This window comes from Pseudophryne corroboree, chromosome 6 (assembly GCF_028390025.1).
Source record: "Pseudophryne corroboree isolate aPseCor3 chromosome 6, aPseCor3.hap2, whole genome shotgun sequence".
NCBI classification, from domain to species: Eukaryota; Metazoa; Chordata; class Amphibia; order Anura; family Myobatrachidae; genus Pseudophryne; species Pseudophryne corroboree.
In genome coordinates, this window is record NC_086449.1 from 590,203,022 (window position 1) to 590,230,211 (window position 27,190).

General features: G+C 44.3%; 1 protein-coding gene across 2 annotated transcripts in view; it reads right to left on the minus strand.

Annotated features, from left to right (window-relative positions):
- RGS14 (regulator of G protein signaling 14) overlaps nucleotides 1-27,190 on the minus strand; it is a 215,909-nt gene that overhangs the window by 30,632 nt on the left and 158,087 nt on the right. For both annotated transcript variants that reach the window (XM_063927993.1, XM_063927994.1), the window contains 4 exons: nucleotides 20,273-20,437; nucleotides 17,533-17,662; nucleotides 3,230-3,336; nucleotides 1,258-1,461 (listed from right to left, as the gene is read on the minus strand). In XM_063927993.1, coding sequence (XP_063784063.1) covers nucleotides 1,258-1,461; nucleotides 3,230-3,336; nucleotides 17,533-17,662; nucleotides 20,273-20,437 — 606 coding nt within the window. The remainder of the gene's footprint in view (nucleotides 1-1,257; nucleotides 1,462-3,229; nucleotides 3,337-17,532; nucleotides 17,663-20,272; nucleotides 20,438-27,190) is intronic.

The window sequence follows — 27,190 nt, forward strand, 5'->3', positions numbered from 1 at the left end:
ACCTTGCGCATGCGCAGTAAGCGACTAATCGCAATATAGCAAAACTCGGCAACGAGCGAACAACTCGGAATGAGGGCCAATGTGCAAAACTGTTCACATGTATAATGTGATTTCTAAGATTTAATTTAAATGCTAAAATACTCTACAGTTGTCTGCTCTTCATATTTCTACAGTGTGTATTGCATGTACAGACACACACACACACACACACACACACACAATATTTATAAAACATACGCTTTGCACATATTCATGCCCAATAGCAACAACATGTCCCTGCGAACTGAAACAAACGTACGCATGACAGCAAAGCAACTAGAATGCTTGATGTATTTTGTATTTTGATCTAAATGTGTAATAGTTAAGTTCAAACACAGACCAACAGGGACATCTAGTGATCAGATCACATATTGCACAATGCTGTCTGAATTCACAATGGAAGCTAAACATGTAGACTAGACATCTGTGTTATTGCCTTAAAACCAGGGACAAAGTGGCTTAATCTGGAACCCTATAGTAGGAGCAAAATAAATGCAGTGGCCATTTATACAGTTACATTGTGTTACATTTTACATTGTACATTTGTATCATTCACAGCTTTAACATTCTTCCTTTTGCTTACAGTTTTTGTAGATCACATATTCACTAATTTCTTCCGGGATCTAAGCACTATTCACAATATTCTCCTACTCCTTTATAACCACAAGCATATATTTGGCATTGCTCTTATAAGAGATTTTACTCCTATTAGATCAGTTCAGCCAAGGCTCTTCTTCAGAAGCCTCCTCAGCAAACATCAACAGCAATGTACCAACTTTACTGTGTGATCTCTCCATGGTAATATGATGGTGATAAATGAAAGATAGTAGCAGATGGACACCACATACCACCTTGGTCCTCACTATAAGTGTTACATTTCATCCAGTCTCTTCTTACCGTGGGTGGATGCTCTAAGCACTTTTCTACTGACAACTCTTTGCTAGTTCTCACTATTGTAGTGGTCCATAAGGGAGACAGGAGTAAAGGGGGATACTGAAAACTTTTTAAAAAGCAGCATCTCCTTTAAGAGAACTTTATTCCTGCAAATCATTTTTAACAAGAACAATAGTGTTGCCCATCTGCCCCTTGTGCATACTATGAATATTTGTCATATATAATGAATGATGTACATTGAAACAGATGGCACCATTGATTATTTTATGCATTGAAATAATTTCCCCTTTGTGCTGTATAATTTAAATTTAAGTTTAGAAATACCTGTTCATTTCCTGCTAGATATACTTTCACATCTGCAGGACTGTATCCTCGTTTCTCGCAGACTCCAGACAGCATTTCCCGTATGGTTAGGCCTGATCTGACAGCTGTGAGTGAGGCAGTGCCATCTGGGAGGTAGACACAGCAGTATTTGATTTGTTTGGTGTCTGCTTCAAGTTCCATGTTACTTAGACTGCTGCTGTCATTCTGAAAAGAAAAAACGACAGCATAATCTCCTGGTGAAAAGTAATAGAGAATACAATTTGGAAACATCATGCAAGGCATGAGTAGGTGTGAGCAGATATTTTACACACTTACCAGATAAAAGTGTTGACTAGTTGCTGTATACTGTAGAAAAAGCACACTGTTATGTTTCACAATGTGCTGGCTGGCAGACTTCATAGACCTGTAATGGGGATGCGGTCAAGATCCCGCCGGACGGAATCCTGGCGGTCAAAATACCGACACCTGGATCCCGATCGGCACAATCCCGACATATTCTCCCTCTGTGGGTGTCCACGACACACATAGAGGGAGTATAAATTAGTGTGCTGAGTGTAGCGAGGCACCGTGCTCACAGCGTGGCGAGCGCAGCGAGCCCGCAAGGGGCTACGTAGCGCTAGACCCCCTGTCGGGATTGTGCTAGTCGGGATCCCGGTGTCGGCATTCCGACCACCAGGATCCCATCCGGGGGGATCTCGTACTGATCCAGTAACAGGCTGGTGCTAATGGGCATATATAGTGGGACATGATTTTATGTAAACCAGAGGTCATCACATGACCTGCTCATTTCCTATTACATGCCATCTAATCATGTGTGTTCACATGCCCGCAATCAAGTCTCAGAAGTGTGTGTGTCCTACAACATGCATAAGGTGCTTCTACATTGCAGTATGAACCACACAAGCCTCAGATCATTTTTACTGTAGAAATTCTATTAAAACAAACAGGAGATTGGAAATGGCTCCTTCTCTTCCAACATTTTGCAGACCAATTAAGTTTACAGATAAATACTGCACAAGAGAGGGACATAGAGATGAAAAAAACAACACCGCATTGTATTGCGTCACAAATTAACGGTATGCTTTTCTTTCTCTTACTACAGATCTAATTGTAGGGATGTCTTTCCTCTCCACCGAGAGGCATCACTGATGCCGAATACATGAGAACTGCGGGGTTAGGCAGTGATGCCAAGAACTGGCTTTGAGCAGCACAAGAGTGATCCTGGAGACATAGCGTATTTTTAAGATACATATTTATTGTCATATTTCATCCAATAATACAATTGTGTAAGTTTCTTGCATCTGACTGCTTGGTACGTGTGTGACATACTGTAAGTCCTACTAACAGCTATCAATGCATCGTGACTGATGGCAGCAAATGCAAAACAAAGAGGTTTTCTTAAAACGTAGCAACTGTAGTAGAGATAAAGCCAAGTAGAGTAATATAGAGCGCAGCGTGCGCTGGTTTGCGCTTATTATACACGTAGCCTAGGAAGGGTGTGACCGGGCATGCCAATAGGAAGCTAAGGTCCTGCCAGTCACTTCACCCAATACAATGCAAAGCCCACAACCTCCATGGCCACCTTGGCACAACCCTCCTCCCAGCACCCTGCTTGCTGCCATATTTATTTATTTTTCTGTCTCATTTATTTATTTGTCCTCTTTGATGTTTACTGTCTTATAACTTTCAGTATGTAGGTTTTATTTTGAGTCACTATTTAGATGCCTCTACTATTTCTACCAATCACTCCACCATCAAAATTTAAAGTATAATATATCTGAGCCCAATTAATATTTGACACATATTGGGATGGATGTAATGAAGTCCAAGTTGGCATGGTTTTGCCTTGTACATGATTGCCACTTTAAAAAAAAAAAGTCAGAGTTTGGCCGGGAGCCTGCACCTCCAGCCAACTTGCACTTCATTCTATCCGGCCCACAGGCACAGTAACATGCTCTAGTCTATACTGTACCTCTTTGCCAGAGAATGAAGAGATGGTGCTCATGTCCAGGTTAGTTCTGGAGTTCAATGATCCTTCAGATTTGCGACGAGATAAGAGCCCATTGGTGTTTGCGGCGTCTGTGGAAATAAATGTAGAACAAGGCAGGAATTAGGTTTGCCACAGGAAATACAATATACATGTTAGGACCATGCTAGTTTTTGTATACCAAACATTTTATGAAAGCTGCAGAAGGTAAAACTCCTTTCGGCATGTGCAGGTTTTAGGCTGGACATATACACTATATGATACACTGTAAAGTGCCTTATGTGTGGCATACAATGGAGGGTATTCAGTAGTAGTTGCTACTGAGATGCGATCGCATCTCCCCACTTTCCACTGCAGAGTGCATGCGCAGGACCTGATTGAAGAGATGTGACCACATCTCAGTTATGCAAACGCCTCTGCCTTATTAACAGGCAGAGGCATTCGCCGGGCGGTACAGGGCAGCAATGCGGAGTTGCAAGGGGTGGTGACGCAGCGTTGGGTGGGCGTGGTGTGGGAAACGGAGGTATGTTCGTTGTAGCTGCATAACATCACGCATGACCGCTGCGACCCGGAAAATGGCCGCCCTGCATCTGCCTTCGCAAAACTGCTTATGAAGCTGGATGAGGTACAATACCACATCTCTATTAGATTGTAGATTGTTCAATTTAGAGGTGAAGTAAGTGGGTTTTAATACTTAGTCAAAATAAAAATAAAATAATACAAAAAGGCTAAAACTTCTAACCAACAGCTCTAAACACAGTTCTACTGTATTTATAATACTATGGCTTTTATACATGACACCGACAGAGTGAATACTTATAGTTATTCTTCTTGTGCCTGACACATGATGGGCCTGATTTGGATTTGAAACCAAGGCAGAAAAAGCACAAAAGGGGTAATTCCAAGTTGATCGCAGCAGGATTTTTGTTAGCAATTGGGCAAAACCATGTGCACTGCAGGGGAGGCAGATATAACATGTGCAGAGAGAGTAATAGGCCCTACACACTGGCCGATTTTTAGAAAGATATGAACGATCTCGTTCATAAATGAACAAGAACTCGTTCATATCTTTCAGTGTGGAGACTCCAGCGATGAACGATGCGCGGCCCCGCGCTCGTTCATCGCTGGTCTCCCGTCGGCTGTGCATGCAGGCCAATATGGACGATCTCGTCCATATTTGCCTGCACTTCAATGCAGCCGCGTGACGGGGGAGTGAAGAAACTTCACTCCCCCCGTCACTGCACCCCCGCCGCCGGGTCGCTCGTCAGCCGTATTCGCCGTCGGGCAGCTCGGCGGCGGGTCGGCCAGTGAGTAGGGCCCTTTAGATTTGGGTGTGGTGTGTTCAATCTGCAATCTAATTTGCAGTGTAAAAATAAAGCAGCCAGTATTTACCCTGCACAGAAATAAAATAACCCACCCAAATCTAACTCTCTCTGCAAATGTTATATCTGCCCCCCTGCAATGCACATGGTTTTGCCCAATTGCTATCAAAAATCCTGCTGCGATCAACTTGGAATTACCCCCATAGTTTTTTCTGGAACAAACCTTGCTGCAATGCAAGGGGAGGAAATACATTTATATTTTTCTGTGCAGGGTAAATGCTGGCGGCTTTTGTATGTAGCCCAATAATGTTATTTTTCCACACTAATTTAGATTTCAGTTTGGACACAACCCATCAAATTCTAACTCTGTCTGCATGTTAAAACGTGGTTTTGCCCAGTTGCTTGCTTTTTGGTTTGCTTCCACATCTGAATAACCCCCGATTATTGTTGTCACCATATGAATGAGAGATTTGTATCATTCACAAAAACAGCTGTGTCCTCATACACTGTAGCTTCAATCAAGCCAAATAGCCTCTCAAGACATGCCAGGTTGCGGGCATTGCCCATTATAAGTATGGGAAATTCGATCTGATTACTAAAAAAAAGTGTGAAGTAAAAGGTCTGAAGCAGTTTTTCATGAAAACTGCTCCAAATTTCCGTAAATACATTTAAGTGATATTAAAATAATGTGAAAAGGGTGTAAAAACACCCTTTTCACATTTAAAAAAATAAAATAATGTTAATAAATAGGCCAGAGTCTGAATCTGTAGGGGAAGTGCTACAATGCAGAGGCAGCAGCTTATTTTTACGCCACGTTCCAGTGTGCTTCATATGCAATTATGTATGTACAGTATTTAAAACCAATTCCTGTGCAGCTAAAGTCGCAGTCCAGCCTCTCTAGTATACTGTGAGTGGTGTTTCACTGCACCTGAGATGCAAATAAGATGCACAATGTAAACAAAAATACAGTAGGCGTGTTGGGCATCCCACACCATATGGTGAATAGACGCTAGGTGTAAGAGGACACATCTGTACAAGCACAAAACTCTGTGGTACCATATAATGTTGTATTCAGGTGGATGTTTTCCCATAAAATACCAACAATTTGTTTCACAGAACAGAAAGACATGTTATACATTCTACTTGCATTAGGATGCAGTGCAAGAAGTCGAAAGGTTGCTTTCCCTCAGCCAGTGAAATGTGTTTTATATTACAAAAGTAAATATAGACAATAATGTCTCCCCAGTGTAAATTATAGCAGCATTACAAGTTACTAAGGAATTCTGTAACCATATAAGGGCATAAAGCTGTAGGTCAATTGTTTTGTTCAAGTCAAAGAAATCTGAGGTGAGTTTTAATATCCTAATGTTACATTAATGGATACAGTATTCTTAATGGGCAGTCCAATTAGAGGTGTCGGCATTCCAACCGTTACTTTGCAACCACCAACTGGACAGATTTTTCTTTGTGCCCCCTACCAGTAATCTAATAAACTGTAATGTGTGCAGTCACACATCACACCTTACATACCTCCCAACATGACCCTCTCCAGGAGGGACAGAAAGCTCTGCTCCTGGACTTTTCTTTAATTTATGATTGCCATCACCTGTGCTGAAACACCTTTCTTATCCATCAACCTGTTCAAAACAGGTGCCGGCAATCATAAATTAAGAAAAAGTCCAGAAGCAGAGCATTGTGTCCCTCCTGGAGAGGGTCATGTTGGGAGGTATGCCTTACATCGTTGTTAATTGAATTGCTCTATGATTTCTAAAGGGGGGTACTCACGGAGCGATCGCTGCTTAAAATCTAAGCAATCTGACTAGATTGCTTAGATTTTAAGCACGATCGCTCCGTGTGTAGCCCCCTCAGCGATAGCGATGCGCAGCCCCGCGCATCGCTATCGCTGCTGCTAGATTGGCCTGCATGCAGGCCAATCTAGCGGGTCGCTCACTTCACCCGCTGGGTGAAGTGAGCGGCCCCCCCGTCTCCCCCCGCACGCTCAGCACAGATCGCGCTGTGCTGAGCGCCGGGAGAGATGTGAGCTGAGCGGTTCGCTCAGCACACATCTCTCTGACATCGGCCAGTGAGTACTGGCCTTTAGTGGTCACACATTATTGTACGTTAAACCGATTAGGCCCTTGTCACCTGACTCTGTGAGGTGAAAACACTCCTTGCCAGACTTAACAATATTTTGTTCAAGAGAGTATTAGCAGCAGAATAAAAACCTTCCCACTGTTTGTAATATAGGTGTGTAAATAAAACTGCAATCACCTGACCTCTCCTGTTCACTGTTATGTGTTTACTCTCCACGGAAGTGGTTGTCTGGATGCAACAAGTGAGTCAACCGGTTATGTGAGTAACTGGAGATCAGTTGGAAGATATAAATAGCTATTTTAAAATTGTGTTCATAAAATAAAACCGTTTTAAGACTGATAGTACTGTGACATTGGACACATAATCTGATTCATACCAGGTGGCAGCTGGTTTGCATAAAATGCTAGCCAGTCTGTGCATCTGAGGTATTTACATGCTTTATCTGCAGTGCAATTATAGCAAGAAATTGAACTTTGGGGCACATTTATAAAAGCTTAAGCAAATGAAGATGGTATTGCCATTAAAACTAATTTGATGTATGATTTAATTTTCTATTGCTTGATATGGGTACCACACTGTTTTCCCTAGGCACCAATTTTCATAACAGCCCCCTATTTACTAGAGTGGTATACCTCCAGACCTTTGAGATTCCTAAATTGGGGGCTATGCTTCCTTCGGAAGGGGCATGCAATGGTTGTGGACACACCTCGGGGGCACATCTAGCACTTTTGAAGCACTATATTGTCAGATTGCTCTGTAGTTACATGAATTAAGGTCCATACGCACTAAGTAATTTCAGCCTTAAAAATAAACGATAACAACATAAAAGTCATTATCGTTTATTTTTAAGACTTATGTTGTCCAGTGTGTAGGGGTAATATTGGTGACCGATGAACGATGTGTGCTCCCACACACTGTTCAGTGATCACCATATTGAGCTGACATGCATCTCAACCCGTCAATGTCGGGCTGAGCTGCATGTTCGGGAATGCCGGTGATGACGTTGAACGATAACGTTCAGTGTGTATGCACTATATCGTTGAACACTATATCGTTCAACGATATAGCCGTTCGTTGCCGGCATTCCACTATCGGTTACCCGCCTTATCGCTTACAAATTTGCACAATGCATGGACATAAGATCTTGTGGTTGCTATGCCTCGGAATGGTCATTGGCAGTTCAGTTTGTCAGCAACTGCACTGCCTATTCATATGTCATGCAGACTTCAATAGCTCATTACAAAACTATCCCTATTCATTATTTGGAAATGTTGGCGATATGCCTATTTACTATTGTGTACTTCAGCAATTGCCATTAGCAGTTATTGCTGTAACCAGAGCCGGCCATAGGCATAGGCTAACTAGGCAATTGCCTAGGGCATTTGATATGCCTAGGGGCATCAGCAGCTTCTGCTGATTAAAATGATATGCGGCATGCCTATATTCTGTATGTAGCATTTCATATGCAGATACAGCCACAGTCTCACACAGTATATAGGCATGCTGCATATCAGTTTAATCAGCAGAAGCTGCTTGTGCATCCTAGCCACATAGCAATGCAAATTGATGCAAGATTTGTGAGGACACATCTGTATCCAAGCAGAGGCAGAGGTCACAGTGTTAGGGGAAGTGTGAGTGCTGTGTGCATGTGAGTGGGTTGGTTGTGCAGTAGTGTTCAGAATATGTGTAAGGAGCATTATGTGTGTCATGTAAAAATGCATTAATAAAGGGCCACTATATGTGTAATTATGTGTATAAGGGCTTTAATAATGTGCGGCATATGTGTAACAGGGTACTACTGTATGTGTGTCATTATGTGTATAGGGGCACTAATAATGTGCAGCAAATGTGTAGGGGGCACTATGTGTGTCATTATGTGTATAAGGGCATTAATAATGTGTGGCATATGTGTAAGGGACATTATGTGTTAAAGGGCATTAATAAAGGTTGTCATAATGTGTAAGGTGCATTATGTTTATAAGGACATTAATGTGTCTCATATGTGTAAGGGGCATTACTGTGTGGAATTGTGTATAAATGCATTACTAATGTGTGGCATTATGTGTATAAGGTGCTCTACTATGTGGCGTTGCATATAGAAAGGGCACTACTGTATCGTCTAATGTGAATAAAGAGCAATAAGGTGTGGTGTAATGTAAATAAGGAGCAGTTCAGTGTGATGTAATGTGAATAAGGGGCTCTACTGTGAGGAGTAACGTTTATAAGGTAAAGTGATACTACTGTGGGATGTAATATGAATTATGGACACTATCGCAAGATAAAAATAAGAATTTACTTACCGATAATTCTATTTCTCGTAGTCCGTAGTGGATGCTGGGAACTCCGTAAGGACCATGGGGAATAGTGGCTCCGCAGGAGACTGGGCACAAAAGTAAAGCTTTAGGACTACCTGGTGTGCACTGGCTCCTCCCCCTATGACCCTCCTCCAAGCCTCAGTTAGGATACTGTGCCCGGACGAGCGTACACAATAAGGAAGGATTTTGAATCCCGGGTAAGACTCATACCAGCCACACCAATCACACCGTACAACCTGTGATCTGAACCCAGTTAACAGCATGATAACAGAGGAGCCTCTGAAAAGATGGCTCACAACAATAATAACCCGATTTTTGTAACAATAACTATGTACAAGTATTGCAGACAATCCGCACTTGGGATGGGCGCCCAGCATCCACTACGGACTACGAGAAATAGAATTATCGGTAAGTAAATTCTTATTTTCTCTGACGTCCTAGTGGATGCTGGGAACTCCGTAAGGACCATGGGGATTATACCAAAGCTCCCAAACGGGCGGGAGAGTGCGGATGACTCTGCAGCACCGAATGAGAGAACTCCAGGTCCTCCTCAGCCAGGGTATCAAATTTGTAGAATTTAGCAAACGTGTTTGCCCCTGACCAAGTAGCTGCTCGGCAAAGTTGTAACGCCGAGACCCCTCGGGCAGCCGCCCAAGATGAGCCCACCTTCCTTGTGGAATGGGCTTTTACAGATTGTGGCTGTGGCAGGCCTGCCACAGAATGTGCAAGCTGAATTGTACTACAAATCCAACGAGCAATAGTCTGCTTAGAAGCAGGAGCACCCAGCTTGTTGGGTGCATACAGGATAAACAGCGAGTCAGATTTTCTGACTCCAGCCGTCCTGGAAACATATATTTTCAAGGCCCTGACTACGTCCAACAACTTGGAGTCCTCCAAGTCACTAGTAGCCGCAGGTACCACAATAATTTGGTTCAGATGAAACACTGAAACCACCTTAGGGAGAAAATGAGGACGAGTCCTCAATTCCGCCCTGTCTGAATGGAAGATCAGATAAGGGCTTTTACAGGATAAAGCCCGCCAATTCTGACACGCGCCTGGCCGAGGCCAGAGCCAACAACATGACCACTTTCCATGTGAGATATTTTAACTCCACAGATTCAAGTGGTTCAAACCAATGTGACTTTAGGAACCCCAAAACTACATTGAGATCCCAAGGTGCCACTGGAGGCACAAAAGGAGGCTGTATATGCAGTACCCCTTTTACAAACGTCTGAACTTCAGGAACTGAAGCTAGTTCTTTCTGGAAGAATATTGACAGGGCCAAAATTTGAACCTTAATGGACCCCAATTTTAGGCCCATAGACACTCCTGTTTACAGGAAATGCAGGAATCGACCTAGTTGAAATTCCTCCATCGGGGCCTTACTGGCCTCGCACCACGCAACATATTTTCGCCAAATGCGGTGATAATGCTTTGCGGTTACATCCTTCCTGGCTTGATCAGGGTAGGGATGACTTCATCCGGAATGCCTTTTTCCTTCAGGATCCGGCGTTCAACCGCCCTGCCGTCAAACGCAGCCGCGGTAAGTCTTGGAATAGACAGGGTCCTTGCTGGAGCAGGTCCCTTCTTAGAGGTAGAGGCCACGGGTCCTCCGTGAGCATCTCTTGAAGTTCCGGGTACCAAGTCCTTCTTGGCCAATCCGGAGCCACGAGTATAGTTCTTACTCCCCTCCGTCTTATAATTCTCAGTACTTTTGGTATGAGAGGAAGAGGAGGGAACACATACACTGACTGGTACACCCACGGTGTTACCAGAGCGTCCACAGCTATTGCCTGAGGGTCCCTTGACCTGGCGCAATACCTGTCCAATTTTTTGTTTAGGCGGGACGCCATCATGTCCACCTTTGGTTTTTCCCAACGGTTTACAATCATGTGGAAGACTTCTGGGTGAAGTCCCCACTCTCCCGGGTGGAGGTCGTGCCTGCTGAGGAAGTCTGCTTCCCAGTTGTCCACTCCCGGAATGAACACTGCTGACAGTGCTATCACATGATTTTCCGCCCAGCGAAAAATCCTTGCAGCTTCTGCCATTGCCCTCCTGCTTCTTGTGCCGCCCTGTCTGTTTACGTGGGCGACTGCCGTGATGTTGTCCGACTGGATCAGCACCGGCTGACCTTGAAGCAGAGGTCTTGCTTGGCTTAGGGCATTGTAAATGGCCCTTAGCTCCAAAATATTTATGTGAAGTGATGTCTCCAGGCTTGACCACAAGCCCTGGAAATTTCTTCCCTGTGTGACTGCTCCCCAGCCTCGCAGGCTGGCATCCGTGGTCACCAGGACCCAGTCCTGAATGCCGAATCTGCGGCCCTCTAGAAGATGAGCACTCTGCAACCACCACAGGAGAGACACCCTTGTCTTTGGTGACAGGGTTATCCGCTGATGCATCTGAAGATGCGATCCGGACCATTTATCCAGCAGGTCCCACTGGAAAGTTCTTGCGTGGAATCTGCCGAATGGAATTGCTTCGTAGGAAGCCACCATTTTTCCCAGGACCCTTGTGCACTGATGCACTGACACTTGGCCTGGTTTTAGGAGGTTTCTGACTAGTTCGGATAACTCCCTGGCTTTCTCCTCCGGGAGAAAACACCTTTTTCTGGACTGTGTCCAGAATCATCCCTAGGAATAGAAGGCGTGTCGACGGGATCAGCTGCGATTTTGGAACATTGAGAATCCAACCGTGCTGCCGCAGCACTATCTGAGATAGTGCTACCCCGACTTCCAACTGTTCCCTGGACCTTGCCCTTATCAGGAGATCGTCCAAGTAAGGGATAACTAAAACTCCCTTCTTTCGAAGGAGTATCATCATTTCGGCCATTACCTTGGTAAAGACCCGGGGTGCCGTGGACAATCCAAACGGCAGCGTCTGAAACTGATAGTGACAGTTCTGTACCACAAACCTGAGGTACCCTTGGAGAAGGGTAAATTGGGACATGTAGGTAAGCATCTTTGATGTCCAGAGAGACCATATAGTCCCCTTCTTCCAGGTTTGCAATCACTGCTCTGAGTGACTCCATCTTGAATTTGAACCTTTGTATGTAAGTGTTCAAGGATTTTAGATTTAAAATTGGTCTCACCGAGCCGTCCGGCTTCGGTACCACAAATAGTGTGGAATAGTACCCCTTTCCCTGTTGCAGGAGGGGTACCTTGATTATCACCTGCTGGGAATACAGCCTGTGAATGGCTTGCAATACTGTCTCCCTGTCTGAGGGAGACGTCGGTAAAGCAGACTTTATGAAACGGCGAGGGGGAGACGTCTCGAATTTCTTGAGACGGGCCCCCACCGTGCCTGAGACCGCTTGTAAAGCCCCAGCGTCATGCTGAGGACTTTGCGGAGGCGGGAGAGGGCTTTTGTTCCTGGGAATTGGCTGTTTGCTGCAGCCTTTTTCCTCTCCCTCTGCCACGGGGCAGAAATGAGGCGCCTTTTGCCCGCTTGCCCTTATGGGGCCCAAAGGACTGCGCCTGATAATACGGCGTCTTCTTAGGTTGAGAAGCTACCTGGGGTAAAAATGTGGATTTTCCAGCCGTTGCCGTGGCCACCAGGTCTGTTAGACCTACCCCAAATAACTCCTCCCTTTCATAAGGCGATACTTCCATATGCCTTTTGGAATCAGCATCACCTGACCACTGTCTTGTCCATAACCCTCTTCTGGCTGAAATGGACAGCGCACTTACTCTTGATGCCAGTCGGCAAATATCCCTCTGTGCATCACGCATATATAGAAATGCATCTTTTAAATGCTCCATAGTTAGTAATATACTGTCCCTATCTAGGGTATCAATATTGTCAGTCAGGGAATCCGACCAAGCCACCCCAGCACTGCACATCCAGGCTGAGGCGATTGCTGGTCGCAGTATCACACCCGTGTGAGTGTATATACATTTTAGGATATTTTACTGCTTTCTGTCAGCAGGTTCCTTAAGGGCGGCCGTATCCGGGGACGGTAGTGCCACCTGTTTAGACAAGCGTGTGAGCGCTTTATTCACCCTAAGGGGTGTTTCCCAACGTGCCCTATCCTCTGGCGGGAAGGGGTATGATGCTAATAACTTTTTAGGAATTAACAGTTTTTATCGGGGGAAACCCACGCATCATCACACACTTCATTTAATTCCTCAGATGCAGGAAAAACTACAGGCAGTTTTTTCTCACCCAACATAATACCCTTTTTAGTGGTACTGGTATTATCAGAAATGTGTAAAAACATTTTCCATAGCCTCAATCATGTAACGTGTGGCCCTACTGGAAGTCACATTCGTCTCTTAATCGTCGACACTGGAGTCAGTATCCGTGTCGGCGTCTGTATCTGCCATCTGCGGTAACGGGCGTTTTAGAGCCCCAGATGGCTTTTGAGACACCTGGACAGGCACAGGCTGAGTCGCCGGCTGTCTCATGTCATCAATCTTTTGTAAAGAGCTGACACTGTCACATAATTCCTTCCATAAGCTCATCCACTCAGGTGTCGACTCCCTAGGGGGTGACATCTCTGTTACAGGCAATTGCTCCGCCTCCACCTCATTTTCCTCCTCATACCTGTCGACACAACGTACCGACACACAGCACACACACAGGGAATGCTCTGATAGAGGACAGGACCCCACTAGCCCTTTGGGGAGACAGAGGGAGAGTATGCCAGCACACACCAGAGCGCTATATATATATACAGGGATAACCTTATATAAGTGTTTTTCCCCTTATAGCTGCTGTATTGTTATACTGCGCCTAATTAGTGCCCCCCTCTCTTTTTTTAACCCCTTTCTGTAGTGTAGTAACTGCAGGGGAGAGCCAGGGAGCTTCCCTCCAACGGAGCTGTGAGAGAAAATGGCGCCAGTGTGCTGAGGAGATAGGCTCCGCCCCCTTCTCGGCTGCCTTTTCTCCCGTTTTTCTGTGGAATCTGGCAGGGGTTAAAATTCATCCATATAGCCCTGGGGGCTATATGTGATGTATTTTCGCCAGCCAAGGTGTTTTTATTGCTGCTCAGGGCGCCCCCCCCTAGCGCCCTGCACCCTCAGTGACCGAAGTGTGAAGTGTGCTGAGGAGCAATGGCGCACAGCTGCAGTGCTGTGCGCTACCTTGTTGAAGACAGGATGTCTTCTGCCGTCGATTTTTCCGGACCTCTTCTTGCTTCTGGCTCTGTAAGGGGGCCGGCGGCGCGGCTCTGGGACCGAGCTCCGAGGCTGGGCCTGTGTTCGGTCCCTCTGGAGCTAATGGTGTCCAGTAGCCTAAGAAGCCCAATCCACTCTGCACGCAGGTGAGTTCGCTTCTTCTCCCCTTAGTCCCTCGATGCAGTGAGCCTGTTGCCAGCAGGTCTCACTGAAAATAAAAAACCTAAAACTAAACTTTCACTAAGAAGCTCAGAAGAGCCCCTAGTGTGCACCCTTCTCGGCCGGGCACAAAAATCTAACTGAGGCTTGGAGGAGGGTCATAGGGGGAGGAGCCAGTGCACACCAGGTAGTCCTAAAGCTTTACTTTTGTGCCCAGTCTCCTGCGGAGCCGCTATTCCCCATGGTCCTTACGGAGTTCCCAGCATCCACTAGGACGTCAGAGAAATGTGAATAAAGTTGCAGTACTGTGTGGCGTAATTGGAATTGGGGTTACTATTGTGTGGCCATGCCCCTTCCCAGCAAGAAGATGCCCCTTTTTGGGCTGTGCATCAAATGTGCAAACTGTTCCTATTTAAAATATAGGGGGTACAAGGACTGCTATGGGTGAGGGGTGATGGTGCTGGGAAAGAGGTGCAAGGTCAGAGGAAGAACCAGCGGTGGTGCTAGGGGGCACCAGTCAAAATCTTGCCTAGGGCATCATATTGGTTAGGGCCGGCTCTGGCTGTAACTATCATAAGTGTTCATTTTGCAGTAATCAAAAACAGGGAAAAATACCCCTGACAACATTACTTGCAACAGACACATATCAACATGTATAAAATCTCTAAAATGATTACTTGTTGCCAAAAAATAGACGAGATATTAGTTTGTTACTGCAAAATACTTTTGCTAATTGTTTTTATATGAATTACCATGTGTGTTTTTTACCAATATACTGTAATGGTCACTCAGACCGAAGCTGTTAGACAATGTGAACTGTTACTCTGAAATAACTACATATAATCATAACCCAAATAACATGATTTGCAACATGATTCGTAGTGCGCCCAACATGGTTTCCTCATCTGGTACACTTGTGGATCGGATGGAAAATGCATGGACCTGATGGTTTTGTTGGGACCCTACTTTGAGCGTTACAACGCTGCAATCACCCCATTTTGTGTCATCTCTTCTAGGGGTAGACTATTCCACCCTGGGTATTCCTAAGCAGTGCGCCCAAGATGGCTGCCGCACCTGGTGCCTTGTGAGGGTGGAATACACAACCTGTGGTAGTTATTACTCAAAATGCCTACACCAATCATGCATTATGCTTACTGTGCGCTCTAGGTTTTCTTTTTTATTTTGTCTGTGCAGCTTGTCTATCGCAGTATTACTTAATTCCAGGACAAACTGGATGTGTGCCCGGGGTGCTGAGGCCTCAGGGCATGACCACAGGGACCCCGCAGGTGCCTGCCACCCTCCCGCACACCACATCCCGCCTCATGACGTCTCTCCCATAGATCCGAGGAGCGGGTGACAGATGGAGGGCAGCAGCTGTCTGGACGCAGGAGCGGGGCTGGTGAGTATTGTGGGGGGTTTTTGTTTGTTTTTATGTGTGTATGTGTAAGCGGCGCTACTAGAGGGCATTTCTACAGAGGGCATCACTACAGCGGGCATCTCTACTAGGGGCATCTCTACTGGGGGCATCACTAAAGGAGGCATTTCTACTCGGGGCATCACTACAGGGGGCATTTCTACTGGGGCATCACTACAGGGGGCATCTCTACTGGGGACATCCCTACAGGGGGCATCACTACTGGGGGCATCACTACAGGGGGCATCACTACAGCAAGGTGTATAAGGGGCTACCTGGTGCAATATGTACAAGGGGCTACCTAGCGTAATGTGTATAAGGGGCTCTGCTCTCCTGTGGTGTAATGTGTATAAGGGGCTCTAACATGGTATAAGGGGTACTACTGTGTGGTGTAATGTGATTGACGGACACTACTGTGTGGTGTAATGTGACTGACGGACACTACTGTGCGATGTAACGTGAATTGGTACTATTCTGTGGCCACACCCCTTCCCTATCAAGCCATGCCCCTAGTTTTTTTCGGCGAGCCTTCGGCGCACGCTAACCTTGTCTTCCCTTTTAGGGTGGGGGGAGCGCCATAGGAAACTTTTGCCCTGGGCGCCACATGGTCCAGAACCGGCCCTGCTTAAATCTACTGTATTATGTGCATTGTTTTTGATGTCTATAAAGCGCCTTGAGTCCTGTTGGAGAAAGAGCGCTACATCAATAAAATTATTATTATATTATTATTGTTTCAGCTGTCTTCTAAATAAAAATACTGTAAGTATATATTTATTATGGATTTTAACCTATTAACTAATAGATGGAGATTTAAGGTGATCTGTATAAATCTTAAAAATATGGCAATCTAAATTCTCACTTTCATTTCATTGCTGTTTCCTGCAGCAGCAATAGAACGTGGCCTGCAGCCACTGAAAGTTTTTTTACTTTTGTGAAACAATGTTGTAGATTTCTGTAAAATGGGGGTAATTCCAAGTTGATCGCAGCAGGAAATTTTTTAGCAGTTGGGCAAAACCATGTGCACTGCAGGGTAGGGCAGATATAACATTTGCAGAGAGAGTTAGATTTGGGTGGGTTATTTTGTTTCTGTGCAGGGTAAATACTGGCTGCTTTATTTTTACACTGCAATTTAGATTGCAGCTTGAACTCACCACACCCAAATCTAACTCTCTCTGCACATGTTATATCTGCCTCCCCTGCAGTGCACATGGTTTTGCCCAACTGCTAAAAAATGTCCTGCTGCAATCAACTTGGAATTACCCCCAATATTCAGCCATTTGTGCTGCAGAGAAGCTGTTGTTATTTAACAAACATAGGGGGTAATTCCAAGTTGATCACAGCAGGACATTTTTTAGCAGTTGGGCAAAACCATGTGCACTGCAGGGGAGGCAGATATAACATGTGCAGCGAGAGTTAGATTTGGGTGGGGTGAGTTAAATCTGCAATCTAAATTGCAGTGTAAAAGTAAAGCAGCCAGTATTTACCCTGCACAGAAACAAAATAACCCACCCAAATCTAACTCTCTCTGCAAATGTTATATCTGCCACACCTGCAGTGCACATGGTTTTGCTAAAAAAAATATCCAGCTGCGATCAACTTGGAATTACCCCCACAATGCAATAGAAAACACATAATGAAAACAAAATGACTCATTTAGTAACAACTGTATTTAGCTGAACTGCAACAACTAATCAACAATTTTTGCAAGATAGAGGATGAAATTGGGTGTCTGTATCTGACATGCAATTGTTGCACCTAAATGATATGGTAGTAGCAAGCCCTTATGTTTTCACGTCATCTTATTGACCCATGGAAAATATTACTTTGAAAGATATCTCCTTTAAAATACAGATAGATAAATGACATTCACCTGTGACGTTTCCTTTCCTATCCTTCTTCTTCAAAGATCTCCTGTTGAGTTTGATGCCATCCGTCAAGTTGTCCATTCCAGTTGCCTCAACGCCAATGGGCAGAGACTTCCCTGGTCTCAGCTTCTTTTTCTTCGCAGAAATATACTTAGTTATGATTATAGCAACATTATTGTTTTTTCCCCCTATATTTAAAGTATCTGATTTCCAATCAAAGCATTATGTTGTATAAAATGAGTAAACAAATGAATACGAGAATTGATTGCATTTTATTTATCGAGGTACATATGAAACACCCAATGTACTGTGTGGAAAAGTAATCAAACTGAATAAAGGTTATGAATCACAAAATGTGTGGGGTGCAATACATTCCTACAGTATGTGTGAAAATGCAAATAAATGTCTGCCGCACACATAACGGAGAGCGTGCCCACTACAGCCTTCAGTCCAGACAAAGGAAAGGCTGCTTTACGGATTCAGCAGGAATATGTATGATGGAAACCGTATATATGTCATATGTCAAATTTCTCCTAAAACAGGTAAGGAGCAGAGAATGCCATGTCTACCTCCTGCCTACAGAGCTACTAAGCAGCATGGTGGGCACCACCCCTGTGGCAGATCACAGTATCCGGATGATAGATGGACAGTGTCTAGTTAGACAGTCAATAGATAGACACCATATGTTAGACAGACATTAGGTCGACAGGGTCAAAAGGTCGACATGAAAAAGGTAGACAGTACAAAAGGTCAACCGGGTCAAAAGGTCGACATGAAAATGGTTGACATAAAAAAGACAGGGTTTTTTTACATTTTGCATGTTTTTGGACTATTTCATACCTTTCCTATCCATGTTGGCAACCTTGTGGCGAGCGCAGTGAGCCACCGAGCCCGAAACGTGGTGAGGGAAACAAGCCCTGCAAGGGTATGCCTTTCTACAATTGGGGGTCCCAGATGACAAAACTATCTACACAAACCACAAAATGCATAAAAAAAACATGGTGGCTACCTTTTTTGTGTGGAACATTTTCATGTCGACCTTTTGACCCTGTTGACCTTTTGTACTGTCTACCTTTTTCATGTCGACCTTTTGACCCAGTCGACCTTCTGACCTTGTTGACCTAATGTCTGTCTAACATGTGGTGTCTATCTATTGTCTGTCTTACTAGACACTTTCAATCTATCATCCCACACCCGCAGAGCACATTCATTCAGAGTGGAGAAAGGGCACACTTCTGAAAAGTTGGGGATGCCATCTGGATGCTCTGCATTAAAGTAATAGGTCATTTTTACGTCACTTGTGTGTTTAGAGATTTTTATGTTTTTATTATATCATTCTAAATATGCCTATAGATGTGTTTTTCCACAGAAACATTTCCTGTAATGCGCAAAATTCATCACGCTGAAAATATAGGCAGTTACTTGCTTTCTAACACAGGCATACAAAGCTATAGATTATATCCCAGAGTTACTTTCTACGACATAGTGGCAGATGTATTAAGCCTGGAGAAGTGATAAAGCAGTGATAAGTCCAAGGTGATAACGCACCAGCCAATCAGCTCCAATATGTAAATTTACAGTTAGGAGCTGATTGGCTGGTGTATTATCACCTTACACTTATCACTGCTTTATCACTTCTCCAGGCTTAATACATCTGCCCCATCGATTGTTGTAGGCCTTACTCTTGGAGATGTTGTTGCAGTGAGGTCACCCTGGGAAAACTGACTACTGTTCCTAACGGTATCCGGTCTCTAGGTTTGACAAGACTTAGGTCGACAGTGTCTAGGTCGACCACTACTGGTCGACAGGGTTTCTGAGTCAACAAGGTCTCTAGGGCGACATGTTCTAGGTCGACAGGTCAAAAGGTCAAAATGAGTTTTACACATTTTTTTATTTTTTTAAACTTTTTCATACTTTGCGATCCATGTGGACTACGATTGGGAACGGTAACCTGTGCCGAGCACAGCAGTAGCGGGGGGGCGCGGTGCACTAATTGGGGTTCCCAGTCACGGTACGGCGAAAACGACACCAGAAAAGATTAAAATACTCATGTTGACCTTTTAACCTGTTGACCTAGACTATGTTGACCTAGAGACCCTGTTGACCTAGTTACTGTCGACCAATAGTGGTCAACCTAGACATTGTCGACCTAAGTGTGGTCGACATTCAATACCACACCCTTCCTAACCATCTTCATGTGGGCAATCTGAGTCTGACTGACAGTGGAGAGCTCTGACACCCTTTGCAGCCCATATTCATCACACTGTGCTGCAGTCCGTAAGGGGGAAGTGCCTCATTACTGTGCACACCAAAAACAATATTACATGAACACAACTCTGATGTTTATACTCTTTATACTATTACAGCTTATTAAACTCTGTGGGCAAATTCTCCATAAAAGTATAAAATGATGCAGAAATTCAAATGAGGCTAAGTACTTTCATGACACTGTACAGGGATTATATTGTTTAGGCTTCCATCCATATCCACCTACTAAAATGGCCTACCAATAAGTAGGCTGACCATATTTTCCCTTTAACCTGGGACACTCATGAATTACACAGGTTCTGTGGCTGCTTAAAACCAGGGGAAATGTAGGCTTGTAGTCAGCCAGCCACAGAACCTGTGTAATCCATGAGTGTCCCAGGTTAAAGGGATAATATGGTCAGCCTAGGTGATCTGGGTTAAACAAGTGTAATTATGTAGTAAACAGCAACAATCATCTTGCCATGGCTTCCTGCTTACCCTCACTGCTCCAGAGATAAAAGCAGAAGAGCTGGAGCCCAAGCCTGTAGGATCAGAGGTAAGGTTTGGCAAAGGACGTCCTTCCACCTCTGATAACATACATTCCTGATATAGAGGGGACTTTACAAAGCGAGCATAGCTGTCAAACTTCATCAAGTTGTATATCTAATGAGATAAAATGAAAAAGTCAGCAGTCATACAGTTTCACTAAAACATACTGTAGTTTTAGCACATTTCCTTTGTATTCCACACTTATCTATGTCTAGCGTGTACATCTGCATGTTAGATATATATGGGCCTATGTACTAAGCGTTGGAGAGATATAAAGTGGATGGTGGTAAAGTACCAACCAATCAGTTCCTGAAATTTTTCAAACGCAGCCTACAAGATGACAGTAGCTGAATGGCTCCTACTTTATCTCTCTCCAAGGCTCAGTAAATAGACCCCTGAATTCCTAAAGGGCAAAGCGAGATTCCAAACATTTCAAATGAGCAAAGAGTTAACATGATCAAATTCACTACTAATCATGGTGTAATGATAAACTAATGTATACACCTAAAGTAACACTGAACGCCAAATTATTCCTATAAGAAACATGACACTAATAAGTTTATATATACGTAGTTTAGTCTAAGCCTAACATTCCACTGCAAAAGCTGAAACTAATATCTGTACAATGGGGCTAATTCAGACCTGATGGCCAGGCTGCGTTTTCGTACACTGGGCGATCAGGTCTAAACTGCGCATGCACCGCAATGCACAGGCAGGTTGCATGGATACAAAGCGGATCGCCGCTCAGCGATGGGTTTGTGTGAAGGATCTGTTCGCACGGGCGTTCGCAAGGAGATTGACAGGAAGAGGGTGCCTGTGGGTGTCAACTGACTGTTTTCTGGGAGTGCCTGGAAAAACGCAGGCGTGTCCATGCGTTTGCAGGAAGGGTTCCTGACGTCAGTTCTGGTACCGGACAGGCGGAAGTGTTCGCAGCAGCTGAGTAAGTCCTGGGCTACTCAGAGACTGCACTAGATCTGTTTGTACAGCTCTGCTACACATGCGTTCGCACACTTACACAGCAAAAATACACTCTCCTATGGGGAGCGACTATCTGATCGCAGGCGGCAAAGAAAACCCTAGCAAGCGAACAGGTCTGAATTAGGCCCATTGTCCGTAATAATCCTAGCCCAAGAACTGTGTATGCAACTGCTAACATTGTGTATCTGCAGAACAAGTGTGCAAACCTGTCAAACACTGTCTACATGCTCAGCTAGAAAAGCACCCCTGTTACATGGAAATGGTCAGAAGACAGGATGCATAGTGAACAAAGTTTAAGCATAAATACTTCAAATTTTCAGGTATATTATATACAGACTTTGAAATCTATATTAGTGTAAGCAGTTTGGATTCTAATTAACACAAAAGAGACAGTTTATTAAATAAACAAATAATAAACAATAAATAAACAAATACATTTATCTAGAATGTGCAAATGACAACCACATTAGTGTTTCGCCCAGAGCCTCAGCGGAAAGTAAGGAATGCAGGCAAATTATCACTTACATAATGTAAACATTCAGTTGCACAGCCAACTAGATTGTAAATCATACAGAACACCCCAATTCACCCCAATTATTCAGATCTGACAATTTACACTTCCCAAAGTATGAGAGGGAAGAGGGTGATCTTTGCACAGAAGTAATTAGAGCAATCATTTACAGTATGTAATTGTCATTACCAGCTAATTATAGGAACAATCACTTCTGCAGAATGCCTCAGGAATTTGAGTAGGTGGGGGTGCTCTCTAGAGTAGTAACGTTATGAAGAGACAAATTAAGTTGAGGGGGTAACTCATAGGATGGGACATATTATAGTATCATTTTATTAAATATTAACTTTTAATAATGAAATTTAAAATGATACTGTATGTGAATAATAAAAGTAGCCAGACTATTTGTGTAGTGACAAAGATAATAAATACATCAAAATGCACAGAGATTAAAGATGGCATACCACAACTATCAGTCAGATATTGTATATACTGTATAAAGTGGCGAATAGCCTGTCCTGCCTGATAGAATGAGATAAACATCAGCAACAGCTCCTATGTACAGAAATAAATAATGGTAATTCAATATTTGAGTTAGGGGCTGATTGCATGTTGTTTGTAATTCATTATGTTTCTGTTTGTCAGAAATGTTAGGTTTCATCATTAAATGTTAACGTCCCAAAACACACCCAGTACATAATTTTAGTACCCACCACAGAAGCAGCCATGCTACCTACAGATGTGTCCTTCTACACCTAGTGCCTCTTCACCATATGGCACGAGATGTTTGGCACAACCACCCGTCGATCCGCCACAGGTAGTAAATAGAGCACTTTTTCCTAAATTTAGCATTTTAGTCACATCGTAGCCACATACAAAGTCACTCCCAGTGTACCAGGGACATCAGGTTACTACTTATGGCGCAAACAAAACAAATTGGGATAAAATTGCAGATTTAGATTAACTAAAGGTGGCAGAAGGAATGGCCTCTGTCTATTGTATCAGAACCATTTTTACACAGATTTGCGACTTAGTTGCACACAGAAGTATAAGTATTGTCAGCCCCAGTGGTCTGTGTACACTTGCAATGTATTTTTGTCACTTTAGCTATGCGAATAAAGAACAAATTTTAAAATAAAAAAAGCATTGCGCGGTCAAGCCATAATGTCTGTGAGACGCCAAATGGGGCAATTTGGAGCGATTAGAGCAAAGGTGTATCAGGACACATCTGTAGGTTGCATTTGATCATACTGAAGGGTTAGGGATCACTACTAACACATATATAGATACGGGTGTACTACGAGATCCCGGCGCTCAGCATCCCGGCACCCAGCATACTGCCGCCGGAATGCCGGCAGCGGTGCGAGCACAAAAGAGCCCCTTGCTGTGCGCCGGGATCCGGAGCGCCGGGATATCGAGTACCTCCCAATATGCTCCCTTCCACTACGCATGTGTGTCTTACTGCTGTCTGTTTTTAGACTATCATGTAGCCACCATTTACACAGTGCGGACTGGTAGACTGCTGACAGAACATCTATCATTATTATTTATACTAATTATTATTCTGCTCTATTTGCTGCTATTTACTATATTTAGATTTTATATGATCCAATATTAATGTAATATAGTTACTGGATACACAAAATAATAGTTATGGTAGACTTACCGTTGATAACTCTATTTCTCCTAAGTCCACAATATCCACAGGATAAACATTGGGATATGAGGTAGTGACAGTGGATTGGCACCAACGATCAAAGCTTTCGGCCTCCCAGAATGCAACGGGCCAGTACCCTATATCCCCACCTCCTGGCTCAGGCAATTCAGTTATTTTCCAAAGCTCAAGGCAGGAGCATCATAGAGAGCCCTAATCAGGCAAGAAGAGCACACATGCACACCCTTCTGTACAAGAAGGAAGAGGTTAGTAGGTGATAGGATCCTCAAATCAGGTGCGTCAGGGTGGGATCCCTGTGGATACTGTGGACTTAGGAGAAATAGAGTTATCAACGGTAAGTCTACCATAACGATTATTTCTCCGGCAGGGTCCAAAGGTTATCCACAGGATAAACATTGGGATGTTCCAAAGCAAATTTAGTGGTGGGGACCCTCCTGGTTGGACAGGAGAATCCTTCGCCCAAATTCAGCATCCTGAGAGGCAATGGTATCAAAGGCATAATGTCTAATGAGTGTGTTAATTGAAGACCATGTGGCTGCCTTACATATCTGTTCAGCCGAAGTACCACATTGTTCTGCCCATGAAGGATCTACCTTACGAGTAGACTGAGCAGAGACATTAGCCGAAATAGGGAGATAAGGTTTAGAATATGCTTTAGAAATCGTTATCTGAAGCCACCTCGCCAGTGTCTGCTTGTCAGCAGGCCATCCTATGTTGTGTAATCCATAGAGAACAAAGAGAGCGTTTGTCTTTCTGATGGCACTGGCACGATCCACGTACATCCTTAAGGCACGGACTACGTCCAACAATGCATCTCATGCAGAAAGGTCCAGCCCTTGGAAGGCCGGGACTACACTTTCTTCATTAAGGTGGAATCTAGACACCACCTTAGGTAGATACCCAGATTTGGTACTGAGAACCGCTATATCTGGATGAAAAATTAGAAAAGGAGGGCGACATATTAATACCCCTAAATCTGAAACTTTTCTAGCTGAAGCAATGGCCAGTAGAAAGAGAAATTTAGCTGCCAACCATTTAAGATCCACTTGCTTTATTGGTTCAAATGGAGCAACTTGAAGCACCTTTAGGACTAAACTTAAGTCCCAAGGCACTGCAGGAGGAACAAAAGGAGGTTGGATGTGAAGCATTCCCTGGAAGAAAGTGCAAACATCCTGTAGGTTAGCAATTTTCTTTTGAAACCATACAGTCAATGCTGATACCTGCACTCTCAAGGAAGCCACCCATAAACCTTTGTACATTCCTGCCTGAAGGAATACTAAGACTCCGGAAACTCTGAAAGACCTAGGGTCAAATTCCAGTCACCGCACCATTGAATATAGGCTTGCCATACTCAGTGATAAAAGTGAGCTGAGGATAGTTTCCTTGCTCTGAGCATTGTTTAAATTACCTATTGTGAGAATCCTCTTGCTTTCAGGATGGACGTCTCAAGAGCCACGCCGTCAAAGACAGTCGATCCAGATGCTTGTAATAGCAAGGACCCTGGGACAGTAGATCTGGACGTTGAGGGAGTAGGAATGAAGCATCCATCGACAGCCTCTGCAGATCTGTGTACCAATGTCTTTTGGGCCAAGCCGGAACTATTAGTATCACGGCACCCTTTTCTTGTTTTACCTTTTTGCATCACCCTGGGTAACAGGGCGATCTGTGGAAACACAAAGGCCAGACGAAAGTCCCATCTCACTGACAGTGCATACACAAAGTCGCTCTGGGATCCTTTGTTCTTGACCCGTATGCGGGAACTTTGTAGTTCTGATGGGACACCATGAGATCTATCTCCGGTAACCCCCACTTGTCTACCAGAGTCTGGAAGGCCTTGGGGTGTAAAGCCCATTTGTTGCATGAATGGCGTGTTGACTGGGAAAATCCACTTCCCAGTTTAGGACTCCCGGAATTAATACTGCAGACAATGCTGGATAATGAAGCTCTGCCTACCTTGACGTGCGTCTTACATCCTTCATTACTTTTTGGCTGCAAGTTCCTCCCTGATGATTGAGGTAAGCTACTGCCATTGCATTGGCCGAGCAATGGAGGATGGAGAATGTCCTTTGCCTGAATGAGTGCCATATATATGGCCCGAAGTTCCAATATATTTATTGGCAGGCAACTTTCTTCCTTGGTCCACTGCCCCTGGAAGCAACTTCTTCCTGACACTGCTCCCCAGTTCTGAAAACTGGCATCCGTTGTCAGAACTTCCCAATCTGATATCCAAAGAGGAAGGACCATATTCTGTTTTCATTGTCTGATGTAACATATTCCATCTGGAAATGATCAGACATTGCAGAGGATTCGAATGGAATTGAGTATACTCAACCATGTCGAATGTTGACACCAAAGATCCCATCACACGCATTGCTGCATGAATGGATACCCTTTGACTGTGTAGCAGCTCCTGGATCCTGTCACACGCCATAGGCGGCGTTCACCGCGCTTACCCCTGCGTGCCTGCTGGTCTGTGTTGCGGCCTCCGCCTTCGGTGGTCCACGGGCGTGGCTCCCGGCGGTTCCCTGGGGCAGGGGTGCCGCCATGACACCCGGCATCACGTGGGCGGGGAGCAGGTGATGTCATCAGACTGTTCCGCCAATCCAGCGGAGGCGCGAGATTCAAAGTCAGACGCCGGGCAGAGCCTCGGCGCCTGAGTATCGTCTTTTCCCCTGCCGTGGATGCCAGTGCTCCTGTTCCTGACGTATCTCTCTGCAGTCGTACCCCAGTGTCTCCGGCACTTCCAGGTGCCAGTTGCTGCACAGTTCAGCGTAAACTGCGGCTGGTGTGTTTCTCTGCAATCCAGTCACCAGTGCTTCTTGGACTCAGCGTGGGCTGCGGGCTAAACGCCGCTTTCAAGTTCTACAAATCATCAGCGTCTTTAATCACCGCTCTCAAGTTCTGCAAATCATCAGTGTCTTTAATCACCGCTCTCAAGTTCTACAAATCATCAGTGTCTTTAATCACCGCTCTCAAGTTCTACAAATCATCAGTGTCTTTAATCACCGTTCTCAAGTTCTACAAATCAGCAGTGTCTTTAACCACCGCTCCCAAGTTTTGCAAGTTGCCAGTGTCTTTAACCACCGTTCTCAAGTTCTACAAATCATCAGTGTCTTTAACCACCGCTCTCAAGTTTTATAAATCATCAGTATCTTTAGTCACCGCTCACAAGTCATACAAATCATCTGTCTTTAACCGCCGCTCTCAAGTTCTACAAATCATCAGCGTCTTTAATCACCGCTCTCAAGTTCTGCAAATCATCAGTGTCTTTAATCACCGCTCTCAAGTTCTACAAATCATCAGTGTCTTTAATCACCGCTCTCAAGTTCTACAAATCATCAGTGTCTTTAATCACCGTTCTCAAGTTCTACAAATCAGCAGTGTCTTTAACCACCGCTCCCAAGTTTTGCAAGTTGCCAGTGTCTTTAACCACCATTCTCAAGTTCTACAAATCATCAGTGTCTTTAACCACCGCTCTCAAGTTTTATAAATCATCAGTATCTTTAGTCACCGCTCACAAGTCATACAAATCATCTGTCTTTAACCACCGCTCACAAGTGTTTCAAATCGTCAGAGTCTTTAACCACCGTTCACCAGTTCTTCAAATCACCAGTATCTTTAAAAACATCACTTACAAGTTCTCCAGTAATTATTGTCTTGTATCAACACTCACAAGGACTTCTTTTCCTGGAATCCTTAGCAT